Source organism: Ictidomys tridecemlineatus, chromosome 8, assembly GCF_052094955.1.
Source record: "Ictidomys tridecemlineatus isolate mIctTri1 chromosome 8, mIctTri1.hap1, whole genome shotgun sequence".
NCBI lineage: Eukaryota > Metazoa > Chordata > Mammalia > Rodentia > Sciuridae > Ictidomys > Ictidomys tridecemlineatus.
In genome coordinates this window covers 73,211,502-73,235,294 of record NC_135484.1, presented here as the reverse complement: position 1 = coordinate 73,235,294, position 23,793 = coordinate 73,211,502, and the positions used below count along the sequence as shown (strand labels likewise).

The following is a 23,793-nucleotide window of genomic DNA, read 5'->3' as shown; positions in this document are numbered from 1 at the left end:
GCTCAAGGTTATATCTATGGTTAGAAATGTACATGATAGGAACTCTAGGGATCTTCCAGATTCTTTGTTTAAGGTCATGGTTAATTGTGGCCATGATGTCACACTTTTGCTGAGTTATTCTTTGTACTAAGCAGTCACCTGCATATGTTCCTTTATGCGTGCATGATAATCGTTCAAACCATGGATTCTTTGCAATCCTTAAAGCCACTGGATAAAGCCACTTGTCTCTGAGAGTAAGCATTCACTTCCTGGTCACCTTGTTCTCTTGCTTTCTTGTGTTATGTTTTGTACCCATTGTTTCTAGTCCTTAATGCTACTTTGTTAATTTGACACTCTGGAAATTCAGAAAGTGTAAAGAGGAGTGATTTGAGTTAATAGGTAACCCTCTTTCTTCAAAATTTCAGAAATTACTGAAGACTGTCAGCCACTCCAATACGAATTTTAAAATAATTGTTTCCTTTTTAATTGTTCTGCAGAAGAATTGGAGCAGGTAGCTTATTGCAAATTTTAATCTTTCCTAGACCCCTTGAAGTTAAAGACTTGAAAGATCCAGCCTTGCCCCTAAAGATTTCATAGTCTGTTGATAGAAACATAAACAATTGATTTGTAATATGGGCCCTTCTAGTGTAGTGAAATGTTGAGACCCCTGGGAAAGCACATTGTTGAACACAGTCCCTCATAGAGAAGTGGGTCATTTAACCCATTTATGTGTTTTGATACTCAAATAGTAATGTCCAGACAAGAGGGAACTAGAGTTCCAGTCATAGAAAAAGCATATGCTCTGAGTATCAAGACAAGTGAGAGAAGGGAATATTTGGGATCTATAGGCTGGAATAGAGGTGGGTTAGGGGAGGGGCAGAGAACAGCTAAAATAGAATAGAAAAGTCAGATTGTGAAGGCCCCTTTTTATTCCATGTTAAATATAAATTTAATTCTGAAATGCCTAGTTAGCCTTTAAAATTTTTTAAAAGACATAATGCTATGGGTGGGCTGAAAGGAATGTCCTATAGGGAGCTAAAAGTAACATAAAAACCCTGGGTAACTTTAGGTCAAGGACACTAGGTAGCCAGAGGAAATGAACAAAAAAGGCTATGGAAGAGAGTACCAAAGACAAACTTTGCTTTTGTCAGAAACGTGCTTGATGCTGTTCCTAGTGCCAGAAAGGAAGTTGAAGCTATTTTTCTGAATTTATACCACTTAGCTTTCTGCTCGATTTTTATGGATTAATTACTCTAATCACATGATACTATGGAAAATTGTTAAGAATTCAAACTCAACTTTAAAAACATACTAACTTGGTCTAAGGGTTGTGGCTCAGTGATAGAGTACTTTCCTAACATGCAGTGAGGCGCACTGGGTTCTATCCCAGCACCACATAAAAATAAAAACAAATAAAATAAAGGTATTGTGTCCATCTACAAATAAATGAAAAAAAAAATTTAAAACATACTATATAATATGACCAGTTTATGATTCAAGTATTTTCTATAATCTTATTTTTCCAGTAGGTATATATAAACAAAGATAAAAACTCAGAAGCATAAAAATGTTGATATAGTCTCTTTTGTTGGCATTATTTGTTCAGGTAAGATTTTTTAAAAGAGAATTTATTAAAGCTCTTTACCTTTAATGAATTGAAAGTCGACCTTTGAGTTCAGTAGCAAACCAGAATAGAAGTGTCACTAGGATTCCCCTCTGTGATAATTTTAGTTGGTTTGTATGTTTTTTTAAATCGGTTTTTGTTATTTCTAGAAAAAGCGTTTAGCATTCATATGACAAAAAGTAGTTTTTCTTTTGTAAGGCATTCATAAGTCCTCTGATCTCTGAATGCTTTCTTAAATTCAATTTTTTCTCATCATTTCCTAAATTTTCTAAATGATTACGGCTTTGGAAAACTGAAATTCTCATCCTTTATATATGTACCAATCCTTCTGACCTTTATGCGTTTCTTATCCCTTCAGATCATCTTAATGGTTGGCTTGGCTTTTGATTCCTCCAAGACTTCTTTGTATCCTCCTCTCTCATATGCAGCTTTACTGAGTACACAGGTTTTCTTCTTTCTTGTATATCATAACAGTAGAGTGGCCTGATTGTCTACTATTATTACCAGTTCATAAGGCAAGAAACAAAAGATGCAAAATGTTTAACTATAAAAATTATATACCTCAGATCTATCTCAGAATTTCTGTGTAGAATAATTATAGGTTTATGTGAAAGCTAGAAATATCCATATATTCCTGCCTCTTTCTCACTTTACCTTTCTTTTCTGCCACTTATAAAATAGGTCTCTATCCTTCTTGTCTGTCTTCTTCTTATCTTTGTCCTTTGTTTTTCTAAAATCAAGGCCAGTTCAGTATTCTATTCTTCGAACCTCATGCCTTTTTTGCTCCATAGATGAGCTTTGATTTCTTTCTTAACCTGTGAAAATACAATCTCTATCACTTTTCTTTTACTTTTCTTTCATGCCTTTTGAATCCTATATCTCATATATTCTCTTCCAGTACATGTGGCCATTTCCTGTGACTGGCTTGAATTTTGTATGTAAGGTTTTTGTTGTTGTTGTTGTTGTTGTTGTTAGTTGATTGGTTTGGTGTTTTTTTTTTCTCCTCCTTTCCTTTTTGTCTTTAAAATCCATTTTTTTATCTCTTTAATCCTTGTATCAATCAGATGACTCTTATCTTCTTCATTACTGTATCTATTAATTGTTCAGGATGCTAATTCAAAAGATAAAACTATTGGGCTCTGTCTCCTCTTACTTCTAATTCTCAAGCTGGGTCAGCCATAAGGTAAGTGATGTGACATTCAGATTTATACTAGCACTAGAATTCCCTATTAGTGATCAAATGGTTATTTTTGATAGAAGTGAAAATTTTCTTATGTTACTAACAAGTTAGGTGATCTGAGGACATGCTCCATTTTGTAATTAGATTAGAGGATTTGTTTCAGAAGGATTGCAAGTATAAATTTAGGAAGTAAAATTTATGATCAAGATAACATTTATTATTAATTGTTTAGTATGTGCCAGAGATTACATTGACTTATACTTGGTATTTCAGACAATTTCCTTTAAAGCTCGCAGCAGCAATTTTATGAAGTTTAAGTACTGTTTTGACTTTTTTAATAAACAAGCTATGAAAAGTCAGAGATGTTAAATAACTTGCAAGTTTGCCTAGACTAGATGATTTTATACCCAGATCTTGTCTTAGTTTGCATTACTTTTTTTCTTTATACATATATTTTTCAGTTGTAGGTGGACACAATACCTTTATTTATTTATATTGGTACTGAAGATCTCAGGGCCTCACACATGGTAGGCAAACATTCTACCCCTGAGCCACAATCCCAGCCCCTTAAGTTACTTTTTTTTCCTCCTGTTTTTTTTTGTTGTTGTTGTTTTGTTTTGTTTTGTTTTATGCAATTCATTTCACACACACACTAGACTAAGCTGCAGTAATTTGGAAGGGACATCTTTTTATATGTTGCTCTTGCCAGATTTGAGAAAAGCACATCTGGTTGTTAAAAACTAAATTAAAAAACAAATCTCTGTTTAGTATTGATTAAGTTAACATTTCCTGTTTGTTTTTTTCACAGACTGAAGGGGCTGGACTTGCTACCTGTATAGAATTATGTGTCAAAGCTCTTCGCTTAGAATCTACAGAAAATACTGAAGTGAAAATATCCATTTGCAAGACCATTTCATGTTTATTGCCTGATGATCTGGAAGTTAAACGTGCTTGTCAACTGAGTGAATTTCTTATTGAACCTACAGTAGATGCGTACTATGCTGTGGAAATGTTGTATAACCAGCCAGACCAGAAATATGATGAAGAAAATCTTCCAATACCAAATTCTCTACGCTGTGAGCTCTTACTTGTTTTGAAAACTCAGTGGCCCTTTGATCCAGAATTCTGGGATTGGAAAACTTTAAAACGACAATGTCTTGCACTAATGGGAGAAGAAGCATCCATTGTGTCTTCAATTGATGAATTAAATGACAGTGAAGTATATGAGAAAGTAGTAGAGTACCAGGAGGAGAGTAAAGAAACTTCTATGAATGGACTTTCTGGAGTAATTGGTGCTAATTCTGGCCTTCTTAAAGATATTGGTGATGAAAAACAGAAGAAGAGGGAGATAAAGCAATTAAGAGAAAGGGGATTTATATCTGCTAGGTTTAGGAATTGGCAGGCCTATATGCAGTATTGTGTGCTATGTGACAAAGAATTCCTTGGTCACAGAATAGTACGACATGCTCAGAAGCATTACAAAGATGGGATTTATAGTTGCCCTATTTGTGCAAAGAACTTTAATTCTAAAGAAACTTTTGTCCCTCATGTCACATTGCATGTTAAACAATCTAGTAAAGAGAGACTAGCAGCCATGAAACCACTAAGAAGATTGGGAAGGCCTCCTAAGATTTCGACCACCCATGAGAATCAGAAGACTAATACTGTGGCTAAACAGGAACAGCGGCCAATAAAAAAGAATAGTCTCTATTCAACAGATTTCATAGTGTTTAATGACAATGATGGCTCAGATGATGAGAATGATGACAAAGATAAATCTTACGAGCCAGAAGTAATCCCAATCCAGAAACCAGTACCTGTTAATGAATTTAATTGCCCTGTAACTTTTTGTAAAAAGGGCTTCAAGTACTTTAAAAATTTAATTGCTCATGTAAAGGGGCATAAGGACAATGAAGATGCCAAGCGCTTTCTTGAAATGCAAAGCAAAAAAGTTATTTGCCAGTACTGTAGAAGACATTTTGTAAGTGTTACTCATCTCAATGATCACTTACAAATGCACTGTGGCAGTAAACCATATATCTGCATTCAGATGAAATGTAAGGCTGGTTTTAATAGTTATGCAGAACTTTTAACCCACCGAAAGGAGCATCAAGTCTTTAGAGCAAAGTGCATGTTTCCTAAATGTGGCAGAATTTTTTCTGAAGCTTATTTACTATATGATCATGAAGCACAACATTATAATACCTACACTTGTAAGTTTACGGGTTGTGGTAAAGTTTATCGTTCTCAGAGTGAGCTGGAAAAGCACCTGGATGATCATAGTACTTCTCCTGAAAAAACACTGCCTCCTGAAGACCAGCTTAATTCATCTGGAGATTCTCTTCAGCCTTCCAAAGTGAATCAGAACACAGAAGAGAATACTGAGAAAGAAAGATCTTTGCTTCCTTCAGAGAATAACATTGAAAACAGCTTACCAGCAGATACAAGTAATGCTTGGGATAAAAGCAAAGCAGAGTCAGTTGTGACCAAACAAGACCAGAGTTCTTCCTCTGACCTCAGGCAAGCTAATGGACCATTGCCAAATGGTTTAGAAAACCCTGCTCCTACTCCTCTTCTTCAAGCCAGTGAAGTAGCGGTATCCATCAAAGTATCTCTGAATCAGGGGATGGAGGATAACTTTGGGAAGCAAGAAAACTCAACTGTGGAAGGCACCAATGAGCCACTGGTCACAAATGTAAACACACCAGTTGAAGATACTTGTAATGATTTGTGCCATCCAGGTTTCCAAGAGAGAAAAGGACAGAATTGCTTTAATGAAGGCCAGATTGCTCAGAATAATCTAGTAAATTCAGAAACCCTTAAAATAGGTGACCTTAATCCACAAAACTTAGAAAGACAAGTGAACAATTTGATGACCTTTTCTGTACAAAATCAGGCAGGATTTCAAAACAATTTACCAGCTTCTAAGTTTGAATGTGAAGGTAATGTTAAAACACCACCCAACCTTTATAACTTACCTCTTAAGACATTAGAAAGTATCACATTTGTTCCATCACCGCCTAACCCAAGTAGTTCAATAGGAACTCCATCAGTGCCTCCAAAACCTCCAGTTCAGAAATTCAGCTGCCAGGTCGAGGGATGTACACGAACCTATAATTCTTCACAGAGTATTGGGAAACACATGAAGACTGCACACCCTGACCAATATGCTGCATTTAAAATGCAGCGAAAAAGTAAAAAAGGTCAGAAATCTAATAACTTAAATACACCCAATAATGGAAAGTTTGTTTATTTTTTACCATCACAGGTGAGCTCTAATAATGCATTTTTTACACCACAGACCAAAGCCAATGGGAATCCTGCTTGTTCAGCCCAGTTGCAACATGTCTCACCTTCAGTTTTTCCAGCTCATTTAGCCAGTGTGTCAGCTCCATTGTTGCCCTCGATGGAAAGTGTCATAAACCCAAATATATCTTCTCAGGATAAAAGTGAGCAAAGTGGTATGCTGTGTTCTCAAATGGAAAATTTATCAAATTCAACCTTGCCAGCACAAATGGAAGATCTAACCAAAACAGTTTTGCCTTTGAATATTGACAGTGGTTCAGATCCTTTCCTTCCTTTACCTGCAGAAAGTAGTTCAATGTCTCTATTCCCTTCACCAGCAGATAGTGGGACAAATTCTGTTTTTTCCCAACTGGAAAATAATACAAATCATTATTCCTCACAGATTGAAGGAAACACTAATTCCTCTTTTCTAAAGGGGAGTAATGGTGAAAATACAGTTTTTCCTTCACAAGTAAATGTTGCAAATGACTTCAGTAACACCAGTGCCCAGCAATCTGCACCTGAAAAAGTGAAAAAAGACCGAGGGCGTGGCCCAAATGGGAAGGAAAGAAAACCCAAGCACAACAAAAGGGCTAAATGGCCTGCAATTATCAGAGATGGAAAATTTATCTGTAGCAGGTGTTATAGAGCTTTTACTAATCCAAGGTCACTGGGTGGACATTTATCTAAGCGATCTTATTGTAAACCACTGGATGGAGCAGAAATTGCTCAAGAACTTCTACAAAATAATGGACAGCCTTCTCTTCTTGCCAGCATGATTCTGTCCACAAATGCAGTAAATTTGCAGCAGCCACAACAGTCTACCTTCAATCCAGAAGTGTGTTTTAAAGATCCATCATTCCTACAGCTTCTTGCTGCTGAAAATCGCTCATCAACATTTTTACCAAATACATTTCCTCGATCTGGTGTGAATAACTTTAATACCAGTGTTAGTCAAGAAGGAAGTGAAATTATTAAACAGGCTTTAGAGACTGCTGGCATTCCCAGTACCTTTGAGGGTGCCGAAATACTTTCTCAGGTTGTTCCAACAAGTTGTATCTCAGATACAGCACAAGTAAATGCAACAGTGATGCCAAATCCAACTGTACCACCCTTGTTGCAGACTGTATGCCATTCAAATACCCTCCTGACAAACCAGAATCAGACACCAAACTCCAAAACTTCCACCGTGGAGGAATGTAGCAGTTTGCCTGTTTTTCCAACAAATGACTTACTACTGAAGACTGTTGAAAATGGTTTGTGCTCTAGTTCATATACTAATTCTACTGGTCCATCACAAAATTTTACCAATAACAGTTCACGTGTTTCAGTTATAAATGGTCCTCAGAACACAAGATCCAGTCACTTAAATAAAAAGGGAAATAGTGCTTCTAAGAGAAGAAAGAAAGTTGCTCCTCCACTAATTGCACCTAATGCTTCCCAAAACTTAGTACCCAGTGACTTAACAACAATGGGACTTATAGCAAAGAGTATTGAGATCCCTGCTACTAATATTCATTCAAATGTAATTCCAAATTGTGAACCTCAGAGTTTGGTGGAAAATCTAACACAGAAATTAAATAATGTTGACAATCAGTTGTTTATGACTGATGTAAAAGAGAACTTTAAAACCAATATTGAGTCCCATTCAGTGTTAGCCCCTTTAATAAAAACTGAAAATGGTGATTCCCAGATGATGGCTTTGAATTCATGCACAACTTCAGTGAATTCTGATTTGCAGATTTCTGAAGACAATGTTATGCAGAACTTTGAAAAGACTCTTGAAATTATTAAAACTGCTATGAATTCTCAAATACTTGAGGTAAAAAGTGGATCTCAGGGTGCTGGTGAAACATCACAGAATACTCAAATTAATTATAACATTCAGCTTCCTTCAGTGAATCCTGTACAAAATAACAAATTACCCGATTCTTCTCAGTTTTCCTCTTTCGTAAGTGTAATACCAACCAAAAGTAACATTCCTCAGTCTGAAGTATTGCATAAAGAAGATCAAATACAGGAAATTTTAGAAGGCTTACAAAAATTAAAATTAGAAAATGACCTGTCCACTTCATCCCAGTGTATATTAATAAATACATCAGTGACACTGACTCCTGCTCCTGTTAAACCAGTTCCAACTGTCACAGTTGTTCAGCCAGTTTCTGAAATGATACACATTCAGTTTAGTGACAAAGTTAATAAACCCTTTGTGTGTCAAAACCAAGGCTGTAACTACAGTGCTATGACAAAGGATGCACTGTTCAAGCACTATGGTAAAATCCACCAGTATACTCCAGAGATGATTCTTGAAATTAAGAAGAATCAGTTGAAATTTGCTCCATTTAAATGTGTAGTACCTACATGTACAAAAACATTTACAAGAAATTCTAATCTCCGGGCACACTGTCAGTTGGTGCATCATTTTACAACAGAAGAAATGGTAAAGTTAAAAATAAAAAGGCCTTATGGAAGAAAATCTCAGAATGAAAATTTGTCAGCCCCACGAATTACACAAGTGAAAAAACAGCCAGGTATAACAGAGGAAAACAAAAGGGAATGTCAGCCTACCCTAGAATTGGGATCAGCAACAGAAAATGCTCTCAGTAATGTAGCAGTGATCCCAGAAAAACAACTCGTAGAAAAAAAAAGTCCTGAAAAGACAGAAAATTCTTCACAACTGGTTGCAGTTACTTCTGACCAATATAATATCAATTCTCTCACAAATATACAAACCAAAGGACGGAAAATTAGGAGGCATAAAAAAGAAAAGGAGGAGAAAAAACGGAAGAAGCCAGTTTCCCAATCCCTTGAATTTCCAACAAGATATAGTCCCTATAGACCTTATCGATGTGTTCACCAGGGATGCTTTGCTGCCTTTACAATACAGCAAAACTTGATTCTTCATTATCAGGCTGTACATAAATCAGATCTTCCTGCATTTTCTGCAGAGGTTGAAGAAGAAAATGAAGCTGGTAAAGAAATTGAAGAAACTGAAACTAAACAAACCATGAAAGAATTTCGATGTCAGGTGAGTGACTGTTCTCGAATTTTCCAAGCAATTACTGGCCTAATACAACACTACATGAAACTTCATGAAATGACCCCTGAGGAGATTGAAAGCATGACTGCCTCTGTGGATGTTGGGAAATTTCCATGTGACCAATTAGAGTGTAAATCTTCATTTACAACATATTTGAATTATGTTGTTCATCTTGAGGCAGACCATGGAATTGGATCAAGGACAAGTAAAACCGAAGAAGATGGCATATATAAGTGTGATTGTGAAGGCTGTGACCGTATATATGCAACTCGGTCTAATCTCCTCCGACACATTTTTAATAAGCATAATGACAAACATAAAGCTCACTTGATTCGCCCAAGAAAATTAACACCTGGCCAGGAAAATATATCAAGCAAGGCAAACCAAGAAAGAGTAAAGTCTAAACATCGGGGAACAAAACATAGCAGATGTGGAAAGGAGGGAATCAAAATGGCTAAGACCAAAAGAAAGAAAAAAAATAATTTAGAAAACAAGAATGCAAAGATTGTGCAAATTGAAGAAAATAAGCCTTATTCTCTGAAACGTGGAAAGCATGTATATTCTATAAAGGCTAGAAATGATGCCTTGTCTGAGTGTACAAGCAGGTTTGTAACCCAGTATCCATGTATGATAAAGGGATGTACTTCAGTTGTTACAAGTGAAAGCAATATAATTAGACATTATAAATGTCATAAATTATCTAAGGCATTTACATCACAACACCGCAATCTTCTCATTGTTTTCAAACAGTGTGGCAACTCAGAAATAAAGGAAAATTCTGAGCAAGAAGGTACTATGAATGATGTGAAAGATTCTGACACATGTGTATCAGAGACCAATGAAAACTCAAGAACAACTACTGCTCCACAGAAGGAAGTTGAAAAAAATGAAAAAGATGAAATGGATGAGCTAACGGAATTGTTTATTACAAAATTAATAAATGAAGACAGCACAACTGTGGAGACCCAGGCTAATACCTCTTCAAATGTAAATAACAGTTTTCAGGAAAATAATCCCTCCCAGTCAGAAAGACAAAAAGCAAGCAATCTGAAGAGAGTTAATAAAGAAAAAAATGTCTCACAAAATAAGAAAAGGAAAGTTGAAAAAGCCGAACCAGAACTAACAGTTAAGTTAAGTAACATGCATAAAGAAGAAGAAACTGCTGTTGCAATTCAAACCACTGAGGAGCATCCTGCTTCTTTTGACTGGAGCTCATTTAAACCAATGGGATTTGAAGTATCATTTTTGAAGTTTCTTGAGGAGTCTGCAGTGAAACAGAAGAAAAGTACCGACAAAGACCATCCAAATAGTGGAACTAAAAGAGGAGCCCATTCAAATTCAAGAAAAAATACTGATAAGACGCTTATGACTAGTGGAAATCATGTGTGCTCTTGTAAAGAAAGTGAAATCTTTGTACAGTTTGCCAATCCATCACAGCTTCAGTGCAGTGATAATGTAAAAATTGTTTTAGACAAGACTCTTAAAGATTGCACTGAGCTTGTCTTAAAGCAACTTCAGGAAATGAAACCTACCGTCAGTCTGAAAAAACTTGAAGTACATTCAAATGATCCAGATATATCTGTAATGAAAGAAATCAGTATAGGTAAAGCCACAGGCAGGGGGCAGTACTGATAACTAATGTACTATAAATACATCATTTATAGTTGTATTTTAAATAGGAAGCCATCAAGCATGCTGTAATTGTGAAACTTATTATTTTTTGTTGATGTGAATTAACCTGGCCAAAAAAAAAAAAAAAAAAAAACATGACATTTGTCATGTAAAACTTTTTTTTATCCCTATGGGACTTGAGGAATAGAATCAATACTTCAGTTATTGTAAATATTTGAGTTAACCTCAAATTTCTATCTCCCAGTTGCCCTTTTCATAAACCAGACTGAATTATCTGTGTGATTGGTATGTTTCACCAGGTCACTGCTCATGTATAACAGTACTCTTTATTTGTAGATACCTTTTTTTGTATATATTTATTATTGTAAATCATTTGCTGCCACCAGCAGTCTGTAAGTCTAAACTATTAAATGATACATTTATATTTGGAATTTTAATTTTTAACTAAGTGATCAAATTTTTAAAACTTCTTTTATTGTTTTAAATTAAGAACTTTTTGAACTAAAACTAGAAACTTTGCCATAGTTCATTGATTTTTTTTTTTTTTTACATGAAATGTATTTACAAGATGATCTCAAGACAATGTTTCACAAAGTAGGCACATTGTATCAACACTTGGCTCTGCTTTGTAAGTTTGCCATCCGGGATTTTGGGGTGGTTTTTGTGTGAAATTAAAGCAGATTCTTTAGTGGTTTCCTATAGCAACAGTTTTTTTTTTCTTTCCTCCTTTTTCCATGACTTTTGATTGGATATAGTTACTATGAGTCCATGACATATGATGGCAATGTGAATTTAAAAATTTACTACATTGAAGATTTTAAACATTGGTATTTTAAAAAATCCTTTGTGAATGTGATAGAAACTAGTAGTGTGGAGCAGTGTAAATATTTGAGGTGGTGATTTGTGAAGTAGCCCAGTATTGCCTTAAATAAAATCACATTTTGTTTCTTGTTTTATACATGTGATCTTATAAAGGTTTTTCCTCCCATTTTCTGAGATTTATAGCTTGGTGTATAGCTTTAAACTGTATAAACTTTTGTGGAAATAATTTTTTAAACATTTTTATAAATCTTAAAATTGGTATCATCAAAGTGAGCCCATCTTGTGTTTATAAAATGCAAGAATCTTAACATTTATAGTTACATAGATGAAACACTTTCTATAAGGAAGTTGAATGTTTTGATTTTACTGTTTATAGATGTTAGATTGTACAGATATGTCTGTATTTTCTCACCATATCTAATGATACTTTTTTTCATTAGATCACTCTTCAAGAGCAGTATTAGTTGTTATAATTGATTATTTTGATTATTCAGTATATAGTTAGCTCTTACAGTTTTAGCTTTATTCACCATATTTATACTGTGGATTCACAGCCAGAGGTAGAAGTTATTTCAGGACAGTTGATGACCTTCATTTAAAGTCCAACTAAAATCAGTACTGGAAAAAAAAGAAGACATTCTTTCACTATTACTTTTGTTTGCCATAAATATTATATTGATTTTTTTATGTTGTGTTTGTTATAAAAGAATTGCATTGAAAATATACTGGCCTGGGATATTGATGATATTGTAATGATACAAAAAAAAATGTGTATATTCCCTGTGCAGCATCAGATTTGCAGGAAAAATGAAGCACTTAACTGAAATTGCTGGTACTCTGAATAAATAAGCATGGTCAAGGAGTGAACTATTTTCTTTTGGAAAATATTTTTTTAAGTTTTATTATTAAAGTATTATAGCTTAATTTTTAGGCTTAGTGGATTATATTGAGTAGTTGGTTTCACTACCTTAAGGTTTATTATCAATATGCATAAAACTTGACACATTAAAATCCCTACCCTTTGGTAAGCCCACTGTTATTTATTAAAATAAAAGTTGTTTTCATGGGTGGTTAATACATGTTTTTTCTCTGAACAATAATTTAACTGAGTAATTTTAATATTAACTTTTTGTTAACTGAATATTTTCATACAGTTTTCTTAGAAGTTGACCTAGCTCTTAAAGGTAGGCACCTAGTAAAAATGCCTGATATAGTATAATAACAAATAAGTTTATTTCTGATAATCATGATGAGCCATTGTTAAGTGAAAATGCCAATGTGTTGGGGCTTTTCTTTTGCTTACTAGCTTGAGAAAATTGACCATTATACAATTCTGTAATTGTTCCCCTGAAAGAGTTTGCCAACATTGAGTGATTTTTTTTTTAATTTCATATATTGTATGTTGAAAGTAATTATGGAAGAGTGGGCTTTTTAGCATGGAACAGAAAATTCAAATTATAATATAAAGAAAATATGAATTTATAGAGTAGCATGTTGGTAAAATTCAATATGGAATGTAATGCCTAAGTATTAAAAAAAGAATCAAAGTATATTTTTTTCATGGTATACTTTTCCTCAATCTATTCTCAATCCAAAGGATTTTAATACTACACGTAACAAACATTATTAATATTCAATACATCATTAAGTTAAATGTAACTATTTTGGAACTTTTCAGCAGCTGAATTTACTATAGTTAAATTATTTTAAAGGGCTTGAGAGATAAGAATTGTAAGCTTCCCCTCCCCCCGGAAAATAAAAAATGGTTACTGAGTGCATTTAGGTTGAACAACTTAATCAGTTACAAATTTTAGAAAGGAACCAGAAGTAGTGTTAAATGTAAATGGAATTGGGAAATAGATTGATGTTTATGAGAGATAGCAAAACATCATGCACATGCAGTCTTAAATTAGCCTTTTTCAAAATGTTTATTGTAGTGTGACATCATGGGTAAGGATAGTATAGTAAACTATGTAATTATAGGTCCCTTTTAAAATATCCAGTGCACATTAGTATATTTAAGATTGAGGGCTGGAGCAATACCTCAGTTGATAGTGCTTGCCTCACATGCCACAAGGCTCTGGGTTCAATCCCAGCATCACAAAAAAAAAACCAAAATTAAAAAGCCATGTTTGTTTGTTTTTTAAAACATGTTGAAGTGAAAATTTTTCAGGCTTAATGGACCATGAGAGTATTTTTCTTTAAAAAAAAGTTATATATATATACACACATATATATATGTATATCATAGTTGTAAATAAACACAATATCATTATTTTATTTATTTTTATGTGGTCCTGAGGATTGAATCCAGTGCTTCACATGTACAAGGCAAGCTCTCCCAGCTGTAGTATTTTTCTTCTTTGATGTTAATGTTTAGGTATATCCCACTGAATAAGTATCCTTAACAGACTTGGGAAAATGATGGTCTAAAACGGCTTTCATGCAGCCAGGATTGGTGATTATTATGATTGATCTCTTTGTCTGCTCCACTTGATTCTTGTACTGTGCTAATTGTTAATGTTTTGAATATCATTCTGTATTCACCTTTTATTAAAATCAAGTCTCTCTACTTGCTTAAAACCCCTGCCAACCTCTTCAGATATTCTTAACCCCACTTACCATTTCCTGCTGTTTATATTTCCCCCTCACAAAGCCCTCACACATAACTATGTCTAGCTAGAATGTTTATTCCTTTATTTTTAATGACTAACTATCCATCAGTACTCAGCCTAAATGTCACCTTTTCAGAGACACCCCCAGATACTCTATAATAAGATTACACACACCCACAAGTGTTTTTACTTTTTATATTTGTTAAGTTTGCTATCTGTCCTTCCCATCACTACCACTTGATGAAGAAATAATAGTTTTTTTTCACTGGCCTTACTCATTTCAGTGAAATGGGAGCCCTACCCCCTTTTTATCAAAAACCATTCCATTCCCACTCTAACCTCCCAAGCACTTTCAGTTAACTGTTTTTTTTGTTTGTTTGTTTTTGTTTTTGTTTTTTGTATCAGGGTTTAAACCCAAGGGGTGCTTAACCACTGAGACATATCCCAGCCCTTTTTAAAAATCTCTTTATTTTAAGATGGTCTCACCAAGTTGCTCAGGACCTTGGTAATTCATGGAAGCTAGCTTTGAACTTTGGATTTTCCTGCTGTTGGATTACAGGCATGTGACACCACGCCCAGCTGATCAACCTTTCTTTACAGCCAGATTCTCTTCAACAATTTGAAAGGCCCTAGTAGCTATTGTTCTTGAAAGAGATGACAGAGACATTTTATTTCAGCTAACCAAAACCCCATTTGTCTTGTTCCAATCACAGCTAATGTATTTTCACATTGTTTTCTCTCTTGTTATTTACCACCTTTTTTTTTTTTTTTTTTTTTTTTTTTTTTTTTTTGTAGTGCTAGGGATTGAACCTAGGACCTTTTGCATTCAAGGCAAGCACTCTACCAACTGAGCTATGTCTCCTGGAACTCCTAAAATTACTCTTACCAGGATCACCAGCCTTTTCTATGATGTTTAACTGGTACTTTTAATGCCCTAATTTACTGCCTTGGGAGAATTCAATAGGGTGATGCTTCTCCTTGACATTTTGTTAGTTTTCTCTTTTTGGCTATTCCAGCTCTGATTCTATCCCTACTTTATTTCTCAGTACCTGGGCTCTGAGTCATTGGTCTTTCTATCCTCTTTTTGGATGATTACGTCCATTCTTTGGAGTTTAGTATTCAAATGAACCAGTTGTGCTCAGATTTATATTTCTTAGATCAAACTTCATGGTATTTATAACTGCCTACCACAGAGTTGAACACATTATATACAGACAATTATTTTCTCCAACCACCTTCAATCTATTCCTCTACCAATATTCCTTATCTGGAGAAGTAACGTCTCTTGCCTGTTTGATGTTGCTATCATTAATAGCCAATTCATGTCATTACCCTGTATTTAGTCACAATTATGGTCACTTCTACCTCCAAAGTGGAAAGCTGCTTCTTTCCATGTCATAACATGAATCCCAATCACCATCACCTCTGTAACATTCTCCCTATTTTCTTCCAGAATATTCCCACCATTTTTTTAAGTTAAAACAGGTTCTCTCCCCTGTCTCACAAGTTGGCCAGTATATGCTACTTCTGGCTTCAAGTAATTGTGAATGGTGATGCTGTTTACCAAGATAATATAGAAAGAATAGGCTTGGAGGAGAAATTAATGTTGAGTTTGAGGTTCTTGTTAGGTTATCAAGGAAGAAGTATACTGGTTGATTCTTTATAGGAGTCTTTTCTTGAAGGATTGAATCCTATCTTTTGACCATATAGCTCATCATCTATATTATACTAAGCAATTGATACATTCTGTTGGAAATGAAGAATCAGCAAAGTCAGTCTTTAGAAATTGTAGTTGAGATATAAAGTTTGGGGGTTGGCAGTTTTTAACTGTATTTGTAAGCAATTTTTATTATTATTAATATGAGAGAATGTTGTGCCCAGAAAGCATGTAGGGAAAGATAATCAAGGAATGAGCCCTTAGGAATACCAACACTTAGTGGGCAGAAGAAAATAGACCAGCAAAGAGAACTTGGGGAGGAAGAGTTAGAAGAGTGCCAGAAAAGCCTATGAAGGCACAGAATGTCAAGTAGGTTGGTAGAAAAGGTAGATAGTCATGCCAAATGCCATTGAGAGATCAATTAGGAAGAATAATCTATTAGAATTAAATATTGATGGTCATTTTCAAGAAGTTTTAGTGGCTGCTAAGTAATGTTTATTTTCTAATTAAGTTTAGTTGAACATAGTGAATAGTATACTTCTACCTATTAAAGATAGGTAGAACTTGAAGTATAGCAGTAATTAGAACCTGGTCCCAAGGACAAAAAGTGGGAATATTGTGTTCCAAAGTTACACAATGCATCCAGGCTATGGGGTTTGTGAAGGGTTAGGGTTACACTATTTTCTTGGTCCAGTCATTGTCTTGGCAGACCAGATTCAGTTAAGAGAAAGTTGTATATAAATTTGTGAGCCAAGAAAAAGGCAAGTGTTCTGTAGAGAGTTCTTTTTAGGGAGCATAATGAACAAGAGGAGAGAAAGTATAATAGTAGGAGTCATAGTAGAGGGGTTTTTTCCTAAGTATCCAAGAGGAAATATAAGCTTTATAATTGAACTTCTCAAGTTCTGTGCTGCATTGAATCTGCTATACCTGACCTTCCCAAACATAAGTCCTGTGTATGATAGTAAGAAATTAACTTTTTATCAACTGCTACTATGTGCTAGGTGCTAAGAATTCTTGTATTTCCATTTATTCTTGTATCAAATCAAAGACTTAAGTTCTCTAATCCACATTTTACAATAAAAAAAAATCAAGTATGAGGAGATGCTAGATATCTTCACTTAAGTGTTTCACAGATAGTATATGGCAGGACTGAGAGTTGAAACTTGCAAAACTGACTGCAGAGCTTCTACATGCCTTGATTTGAAGAATATAGGCCCTCAAGTGAGATAATAGGTTGTTCTGTATTCTTTGCTAGAAGATGTGAAATATTGTTGTGATTTCTAAAAAGAATTCTCTCTAGATGACGAGGAAGATTGCTTATTTGTATTAGGATCTTTTAAAACTACATTTAATTTTATGTGAATTTTATGCATTATTTAATATTGGTTCCAAAGAAAAAAAGAAGGAACTCCTGGAACCCAGTCTGAAACCATGAAGGAGGTGGCTGTGTTGATAAAGGTAGGGAATATGGAAGAAAAAAGAAGCTGTATACTGCAATTGTGAATGCTTAAACCAGAGAATTAGCAGAAAACATGGAAATAAGAAGCAACTGCAGGAGCTGAGTGGATTCTGACACTCAGCAATGGTCAGTTGTAGTTACCAGGTTCTTTTTGTTCTCCAAAATAGCTATGAGTGTGGCAAAAAATATATAGCATGTACCCAACCCTATTTAGTGCTACTATCCTTAGATCCCCCGAGGGTGGTAGGTTAGATAAGAGGAATGGTGGCAACAATGGCCCTTGGGGGTTTTCAAGAAGTTATTGGGCTTTTGTGGTCATGTGGTGGATTTCAAACTATTGAACAGATTTCCCCAGGAAACACTTGCTTGGAAAGAGGAGACTGTGAGTCATCAGAGGGAAATGCCCCCTTCTTGCCAAGTCAAATTGGCCCATTTTTTTTGTGGAAGTTAGATGTTAATACCTTGACACTTATGGTTTGCTGGGGAGGTGGGTATACAGGGAATCAACCTCTTTGACAGTCATACAATCCAAATGTCCAAATAAGTCACTCTTGGCAGTCCTCCTTTCCAACCCTAAAAAGCTGTTAATCTCATTACATTTACTTACTGAAATTTCAGAAACAATGTATTTAGAGTGGGGATATAGCTCAGTGGTAGAATGCTTGCCTAGCATGCACAAGACCCTGGGCTTAATCCCGAGCACTGGAAAAACAAATTGCATGCTTATAATATTTGTCTGTGTGTATATATTTACTAATCCTACTTAAGACAAATCCATCTCAGCTGCAGAATTATAGAGTTCTGTAGTTACAGAATTATGGTGTTCTGGTGAGCATATATACCTACAAAGATTTTCTAATCCCATGTTGGTAATTGGGTTTTCATTTGTGCACTCTAAAATGTAATTCTTATGAAAGCCCCTGCCCAGTGAGAATAACAGGAAAATTAGAATTGTGACTTTATGAAAATGGTCAAATGGGCTGGGGGGGGAGATAGCAAACCTACAAAGCAGGTCTCCTGACCCTTTGTTCAGACTCCTTTATCTACTGTCATGCTTGGTGATAGTGTAGCCATTTCAAAGCTGAAGACTTTCAGGGTCTCACAGGGAAAGGTTTTTGTTTTTTTATGAATATTGCAAAATAAGACAAAGTTGTTGATGTCTTACAGTTTTGAAAAAAGTTGATGTTTTAAAGTTTAAAAAACTTTGTTGTCTTACATTGATGTCTTAAAAGTTTAAAAAAAAAAAGTCTGCAAGCTACCAGTATAAAATGAGATATTAAAGCAATTTAGGTTTTTTCCAGTAAGGTTTTAATCCCAAACCAGCTTCCAGCTACAATAGATGAGTCAGCAGTTTGAAAGGCAACAGTTGCTCTGACAAAGGTGAAAAATCAAAGTATCCAGAATGTTATGTGATGTTAAAGGATGTGGGCTTTTCCAGCACAAAATAGTAGTTGGTCATGTATAATTTTTGAGCTTTAAGTGAACAGTTACAAAGCTTAACTCTTTCCCCATCTCCCAAAGCTTTTATATCCCTGGCAAAGAAGAGAAAAACTGAAAATTGACACTTCAAGCTAACACTGACTAGTAGCTCAGGATCAGGGTACATTTAGCACATGTGAAGCCCTGGGTCCAATCAGCGCACAAAAAAACTAGGCTGGAACCAAACATTTCTACTTAACCTTTGTTTTTTTCTTCCCCTTTTTGTTGATTTTTTTTTTTTCTTGCTACCAGGAATTGAACTGAAAGCCTCACAAAAGCTAGGAAATGACCACTGAGCTGCATCCCCAGCCCCTCCCCCACCCCCTTTGTGAAAAAGCTGTAACATCTGTGTAGGCAGCTTTTCTGAGAAGAGCTTCTTGGAAGTGAAGGGTAGACATGCTCCAATAGAGTTCAGGACTTATATACATACACAAAAGTAGGCACTGAGTACAGCTGCAGTTACAGCCCCACATATCCTGACTGAGCTCTTTACACACGAACTCATTTAACCAAAACTCAGGAATTTGTTCAATAAGGCACAGTAGTGCACACAAGTAATCCCAGCCACTCGGGAGACTAAAGCAGAATGATCAGAAATTCAAGGCCAGCATCAGCAACTTAGTGAGACCCTGTCTCAAAATTTAAAAAAAGAATTAGCTGGCACTGGAGATCACGCTTTTTTAAATGTTATTTATTTATTTATTTTAGTGCTGAGAATGGAAACCCAGCACCTTTCACCTGCTAGGCGAGTGCTCTACCTCTGAGACACAACCCCAGCCCTCAGTTTTTATTCATGTAGTGCCACCTGAAAACTATTCCAAGAGACCTACATGTTTTCATTGATTCAAGTTAACAATTTAAGATTACCGATTAAAGGAAAATGTATATAGTAGTTGATATATACAGGTATAGGTACACATTTTGTTGATTTTTTTTTAACAAAAATATGGTAGTACATTTTGTAACCCTGACAGAAGAAAGTTCATGTCACCATTTGACATATTATGTACATTAAAGTTCTGCTATCACCTTCTTATTCCATCTTTATCAGATTTCAAGTTCAGATTGGCCTGGTTAAAAAAGTTGCCTGGGCTGGGATTGTGGCACTCGCCTAGCATGTATGAGGCCCTGAGTTTGATCCTCAGCACCACATAAAAATAAAACAAAGATATTGTGTCCAATTACAGCTAAAAAATAAATTAAAAAATTGCCTACCCTCCTTTTCAGTGAATGTGTATGTATAATCTACACAATAAATATTCATGTTTTTTGAGTCCCTTTCTCAGCACATTTCTTTAAATCACATGATTTGTTTCACTTGTTACCAGCCAGTATCTATCTTTCTGACATAAAGTTTGTCAGCTTTTGCTAGAATGCAGTCAGCCTTCATTAAAGGTGCAGCTAATTTACAAGCTACATGTAAAAATCTGGTGTGTGTGTGTATGTGTATAAGATGATCAGTTTTGTAGGCCTTATATAGAAGTTCAGTATTGAGTTGCACAAGAGTAAGAGGCCACAAGATGGCATGGTAACATTGTAGAGTCAAGGTCTGGAAATTAAAACAGAAGTTGTCTTTCCATTAGTTTTCATTTATGTTTTATAAGGACATGGGATAATATGTGATAGTCATATTTTTAAGTACTTAAGTTGAGTAGTTATTAAAATATATTTTTAAAAAATTGGGAGGTGTCTTTGACAACATTAGCTGTTGGTCTATTTTAAGATAAGTATAATCCAACCCTCATTATAGAAACAAGTTAGGGCCACTTTGTATTGATTGTACATATTCATTTATCTAATAAGATAATGATTTTAATACAATTGGTCATTACATGGAAATGTCAGTATTACAAAGGTCTTTGAAAAAGTTATGTACAAGAAACTCTGGAAGACTTGGAATTTTTTTAAAAACTACATTCTTGCTGTGTCACTTCATGTAACATTGGACAAGTCATTATCATTCTAGATTGTAGTCATCTCATTTGTAAGCATTTTTAAGACTTCTTTCAATTCCAGAATATTACAACACCTGAGTTTTTACAATATAGTTAGTTCCTAACTAACTATATTGAAGGAAATGTGGAGATCATCTAACTAAACATTTTCAGGAATATGTTCCCTGTTGCTAAGCAACCACTGTGGGTTAAGCCCTGAAGAAAAAGTGATGAAAGGGCTGGGGATGTGGCTCAAGTGGTAGCGCGCTTGCCTGGCATGTGTGCGGCCCAGGTTCGATCCTCAGCACCACATACAAAGATGTTGTGTCCGCCGAGAACTTAAAAAAATATATTAAGATTCAAAAAAGAAAATGTGATGAAGGATATGGTTCTTGCCTACATTTAAGATGCTCATAATTTAGAAGGAGATACAAATGTATAAGCACCTGTTCTGAAGCCCTATCAGATAGGTATTACCTGTTTCCATTTTATATTATATTTTCCTCACTAGCAGAAATATTTGATCCAGGCATTGAAGTAGAATTTCTCAAGACGGAGAAAAGAAAAATGAAATCGCATAAAATATTGAGTGAGTACTTTGCATGTCACTATAATGCCATAATTCTAAAATAAAATCTGCCTAAATTGTTTATTATGGTGAGCTATCTTATTATACATGAAATTTGTTCTAGGTGGTTCTACTAATCAGAGATCTTTCTGTGGACTCAGGTTTATGTAGTGATATAGCAATACAGAGTCTCTACTTGCCATCAAGGTACTATAATCATAGGCTCTTGAAGGAAATGTGGAGATCATCTAACTAAACCCATAAAATCCAGAAATATTCTTAAACATTCCTTTCAGTGTTGGTAATTATACTGTTTTGTCAGGGAATCATTTCATTGAAGCATTTCAAATTAATAGGGTGTTCCTGTGTTAGGCTAAAAAATATATATAGCTCTGATTTTTATCCATCAGTCCTAGTTCTTACCCATTATAACTTCTGAACACAAAATAAGCTGTTTGACTTTTAATCATTTTAAGTCATTTCCCTGTAGTCTGGATACAAGCATCTGCTAGGGTTTAAATTAACCTTTTAAAAAAATTAGTGTTATACTATACTTAGTTTATCTTAAGGTGGTGGTGAACAGTTTATACTCCGAGGACATTATGTTGTGAAATATCAGTCCTGTTTTCATACTGAAAGGATTGATGCAGAATTATTGTTCCATTGCACCTGACTTGTTCTGAACAGAATTCTACCTTGAGATTTATTTTTTAATCATGGCTCGATAATTACTCCACCATTTCTTTTTATTTACTTATTTATTTATTTTGGTGCCAGGCATTCATTGAACTCAATCACTGAGCCACATCCTCAGCCCTATTTTGTATTTTATTTAGAGACAGGATCTCACTGAGTTGCTTAGCACCTCACCATTGCTGAGGCTGGCTTTGAACTTTCAATCCTCCCATCTCAGGCTCCTGAGCCTCTGGGATTACAGGCATGTGCCACCATGCCCAGCACTCACCATTTCTTGTGTCTTCAGTAGATACATGCATGCTCTTCCCTTAGTCACTAATGCAAACTTAATCAAGAATGTTGGGAGCTTACAAGTAAGAAATTAACATGCAATGACTTAGGTAGAAGTTAGTTGTCTCATACCAACAAATGAGGTAGGAGATAAACAGTTCAGGGCCAGTATGGCAATCCCATAGTGGCATCAGTGCCCCATGAGTCTGTTCTCCTCCTTCTCCTCCCCCTCCTCCATCTCCATCTCCATCTCCATCAGATCTTGCTTCCATTCTCAAAGTCACCCCATGACAGATATTTACTGCAACTCTAGCTATGATGTCTTGGAAGGAAAATCAGCCCCATGTTTTAAATGACTTTCCCCAAAGCACCAGCCAAAAAAATCTCTATTGCTTTGGCAAGAAGATAGTTCACATTGCTACTTTCACATGCAGAGACTTGGAAATGTACTTTGTTAGATAGGCACTCTGCCATCCCCAACAAAATCAAGGTTTATGTAGTGATAAAAATATTTCACAAGGAGAAGAGTAAATATTAGGTAGATGAGATATGGGAGATATAAGGGGAACACAAAGTCTTTCTAGAAGAAACATGCTCTTAAGGGACCTAACCTGTGGGGGTGCAGAAGCATGAAGAGATGAATATAAGACCAAGTCTTTAAACTTAGTCATAAACAGTATTGAAAATGTTATCATGTTAACATAATTAGTAGCAATCTAGGAAGGTTGGTTTATCAGTATTGCTTATCTTCCTCAGAAAGTCATATCTCAAATTACTCTTTTTTAAGGTAAATACCTTTTACAACTGAAAACTTGGTTTTGCTAGTGATTACTACTTGGTTTAGTCCCAGGGAGTTGACAATCATCAGATTAGTTAATGGAGTTTTTACCACTAGAATGTGGCATTTGTATTGCTTAATATTTTTCTCCTGTGGTCCCAGACTGCAACAAAGGGTTTCAATAGTGACATTTTCCTAGAATGGTAATCTGCAGTTCCCTTCTTCAACTCCCTTGTATTCTTTTTTTTTAATTTTTTATTTTAATTAGGTATATATGACAGCAGAATGCTCCCTTGTATTCTGAACAGACAAGTAGATTTCTACCTCACAGCTTTTTCATCCATCTCTACTCTGACAGGAGGCATTAATATCTGAAAAAAAATTAAGATTAAAGTATTAGGGATGGGGTTGTGGCTTAGTGGTGGAGCATTCACCAGTATGTCTGAGGCACTGGGTTCTATTCTTAGCACCACATAAAAATAAATAAAAGTTTGTTTCTAAAAAAAATTTTTTTAAAGAATAGAAATTATATATATATATATATATATACATATATATAATATATATATCCTTTTTCTTTGAAAATTCCCCACCTTTTTTTTTTTTTACTAGAGATTGAAATCAAGACCTCATGTATGCTAGGCAAGCACTGCCTACCACTGACTTGCATCCCCAGTTATATTTTTATTTTGAGACAGGCTCTCACTAGGTTGCCCAGACTGGCATTGAACTTGCAATCCTCCTGCCTCAGCCTCCTCAGTACCTGGGATAATAG

The 23,793-nt window shown here is 35.2% G+C and overlaps 1 protein-coding gene across 6 annotated transcripts in view; it reads left to right on the top strand.

The window, feature by feature from the left end:
• Positions 1-12,637, top strand: part of Znf292 (zinc finger protein 292) — an 81,130-nt gene extending 68,493 nt beyond the window's left edge. For all 6 annotated transcript variants that reach the window (XM_078019644.1, XM_005324732.5, XM_021726033.3 and 3 more), the window contains one exon: positions 3,592-12,637. In XM_078019644.1, the coding sequence (XP_077875770.1) occupies positions 3,592-10,740 (7,149 nt within the window). In that variant the 3' untranslated portion in view covers positions 10,741-12,637. The remainder of the gene's footprint in view (positions 1-3,591) is intronic.
• The last annotated feature ends 11,156 nt before the right edge of the window (positions 12,638-23,793 follow it).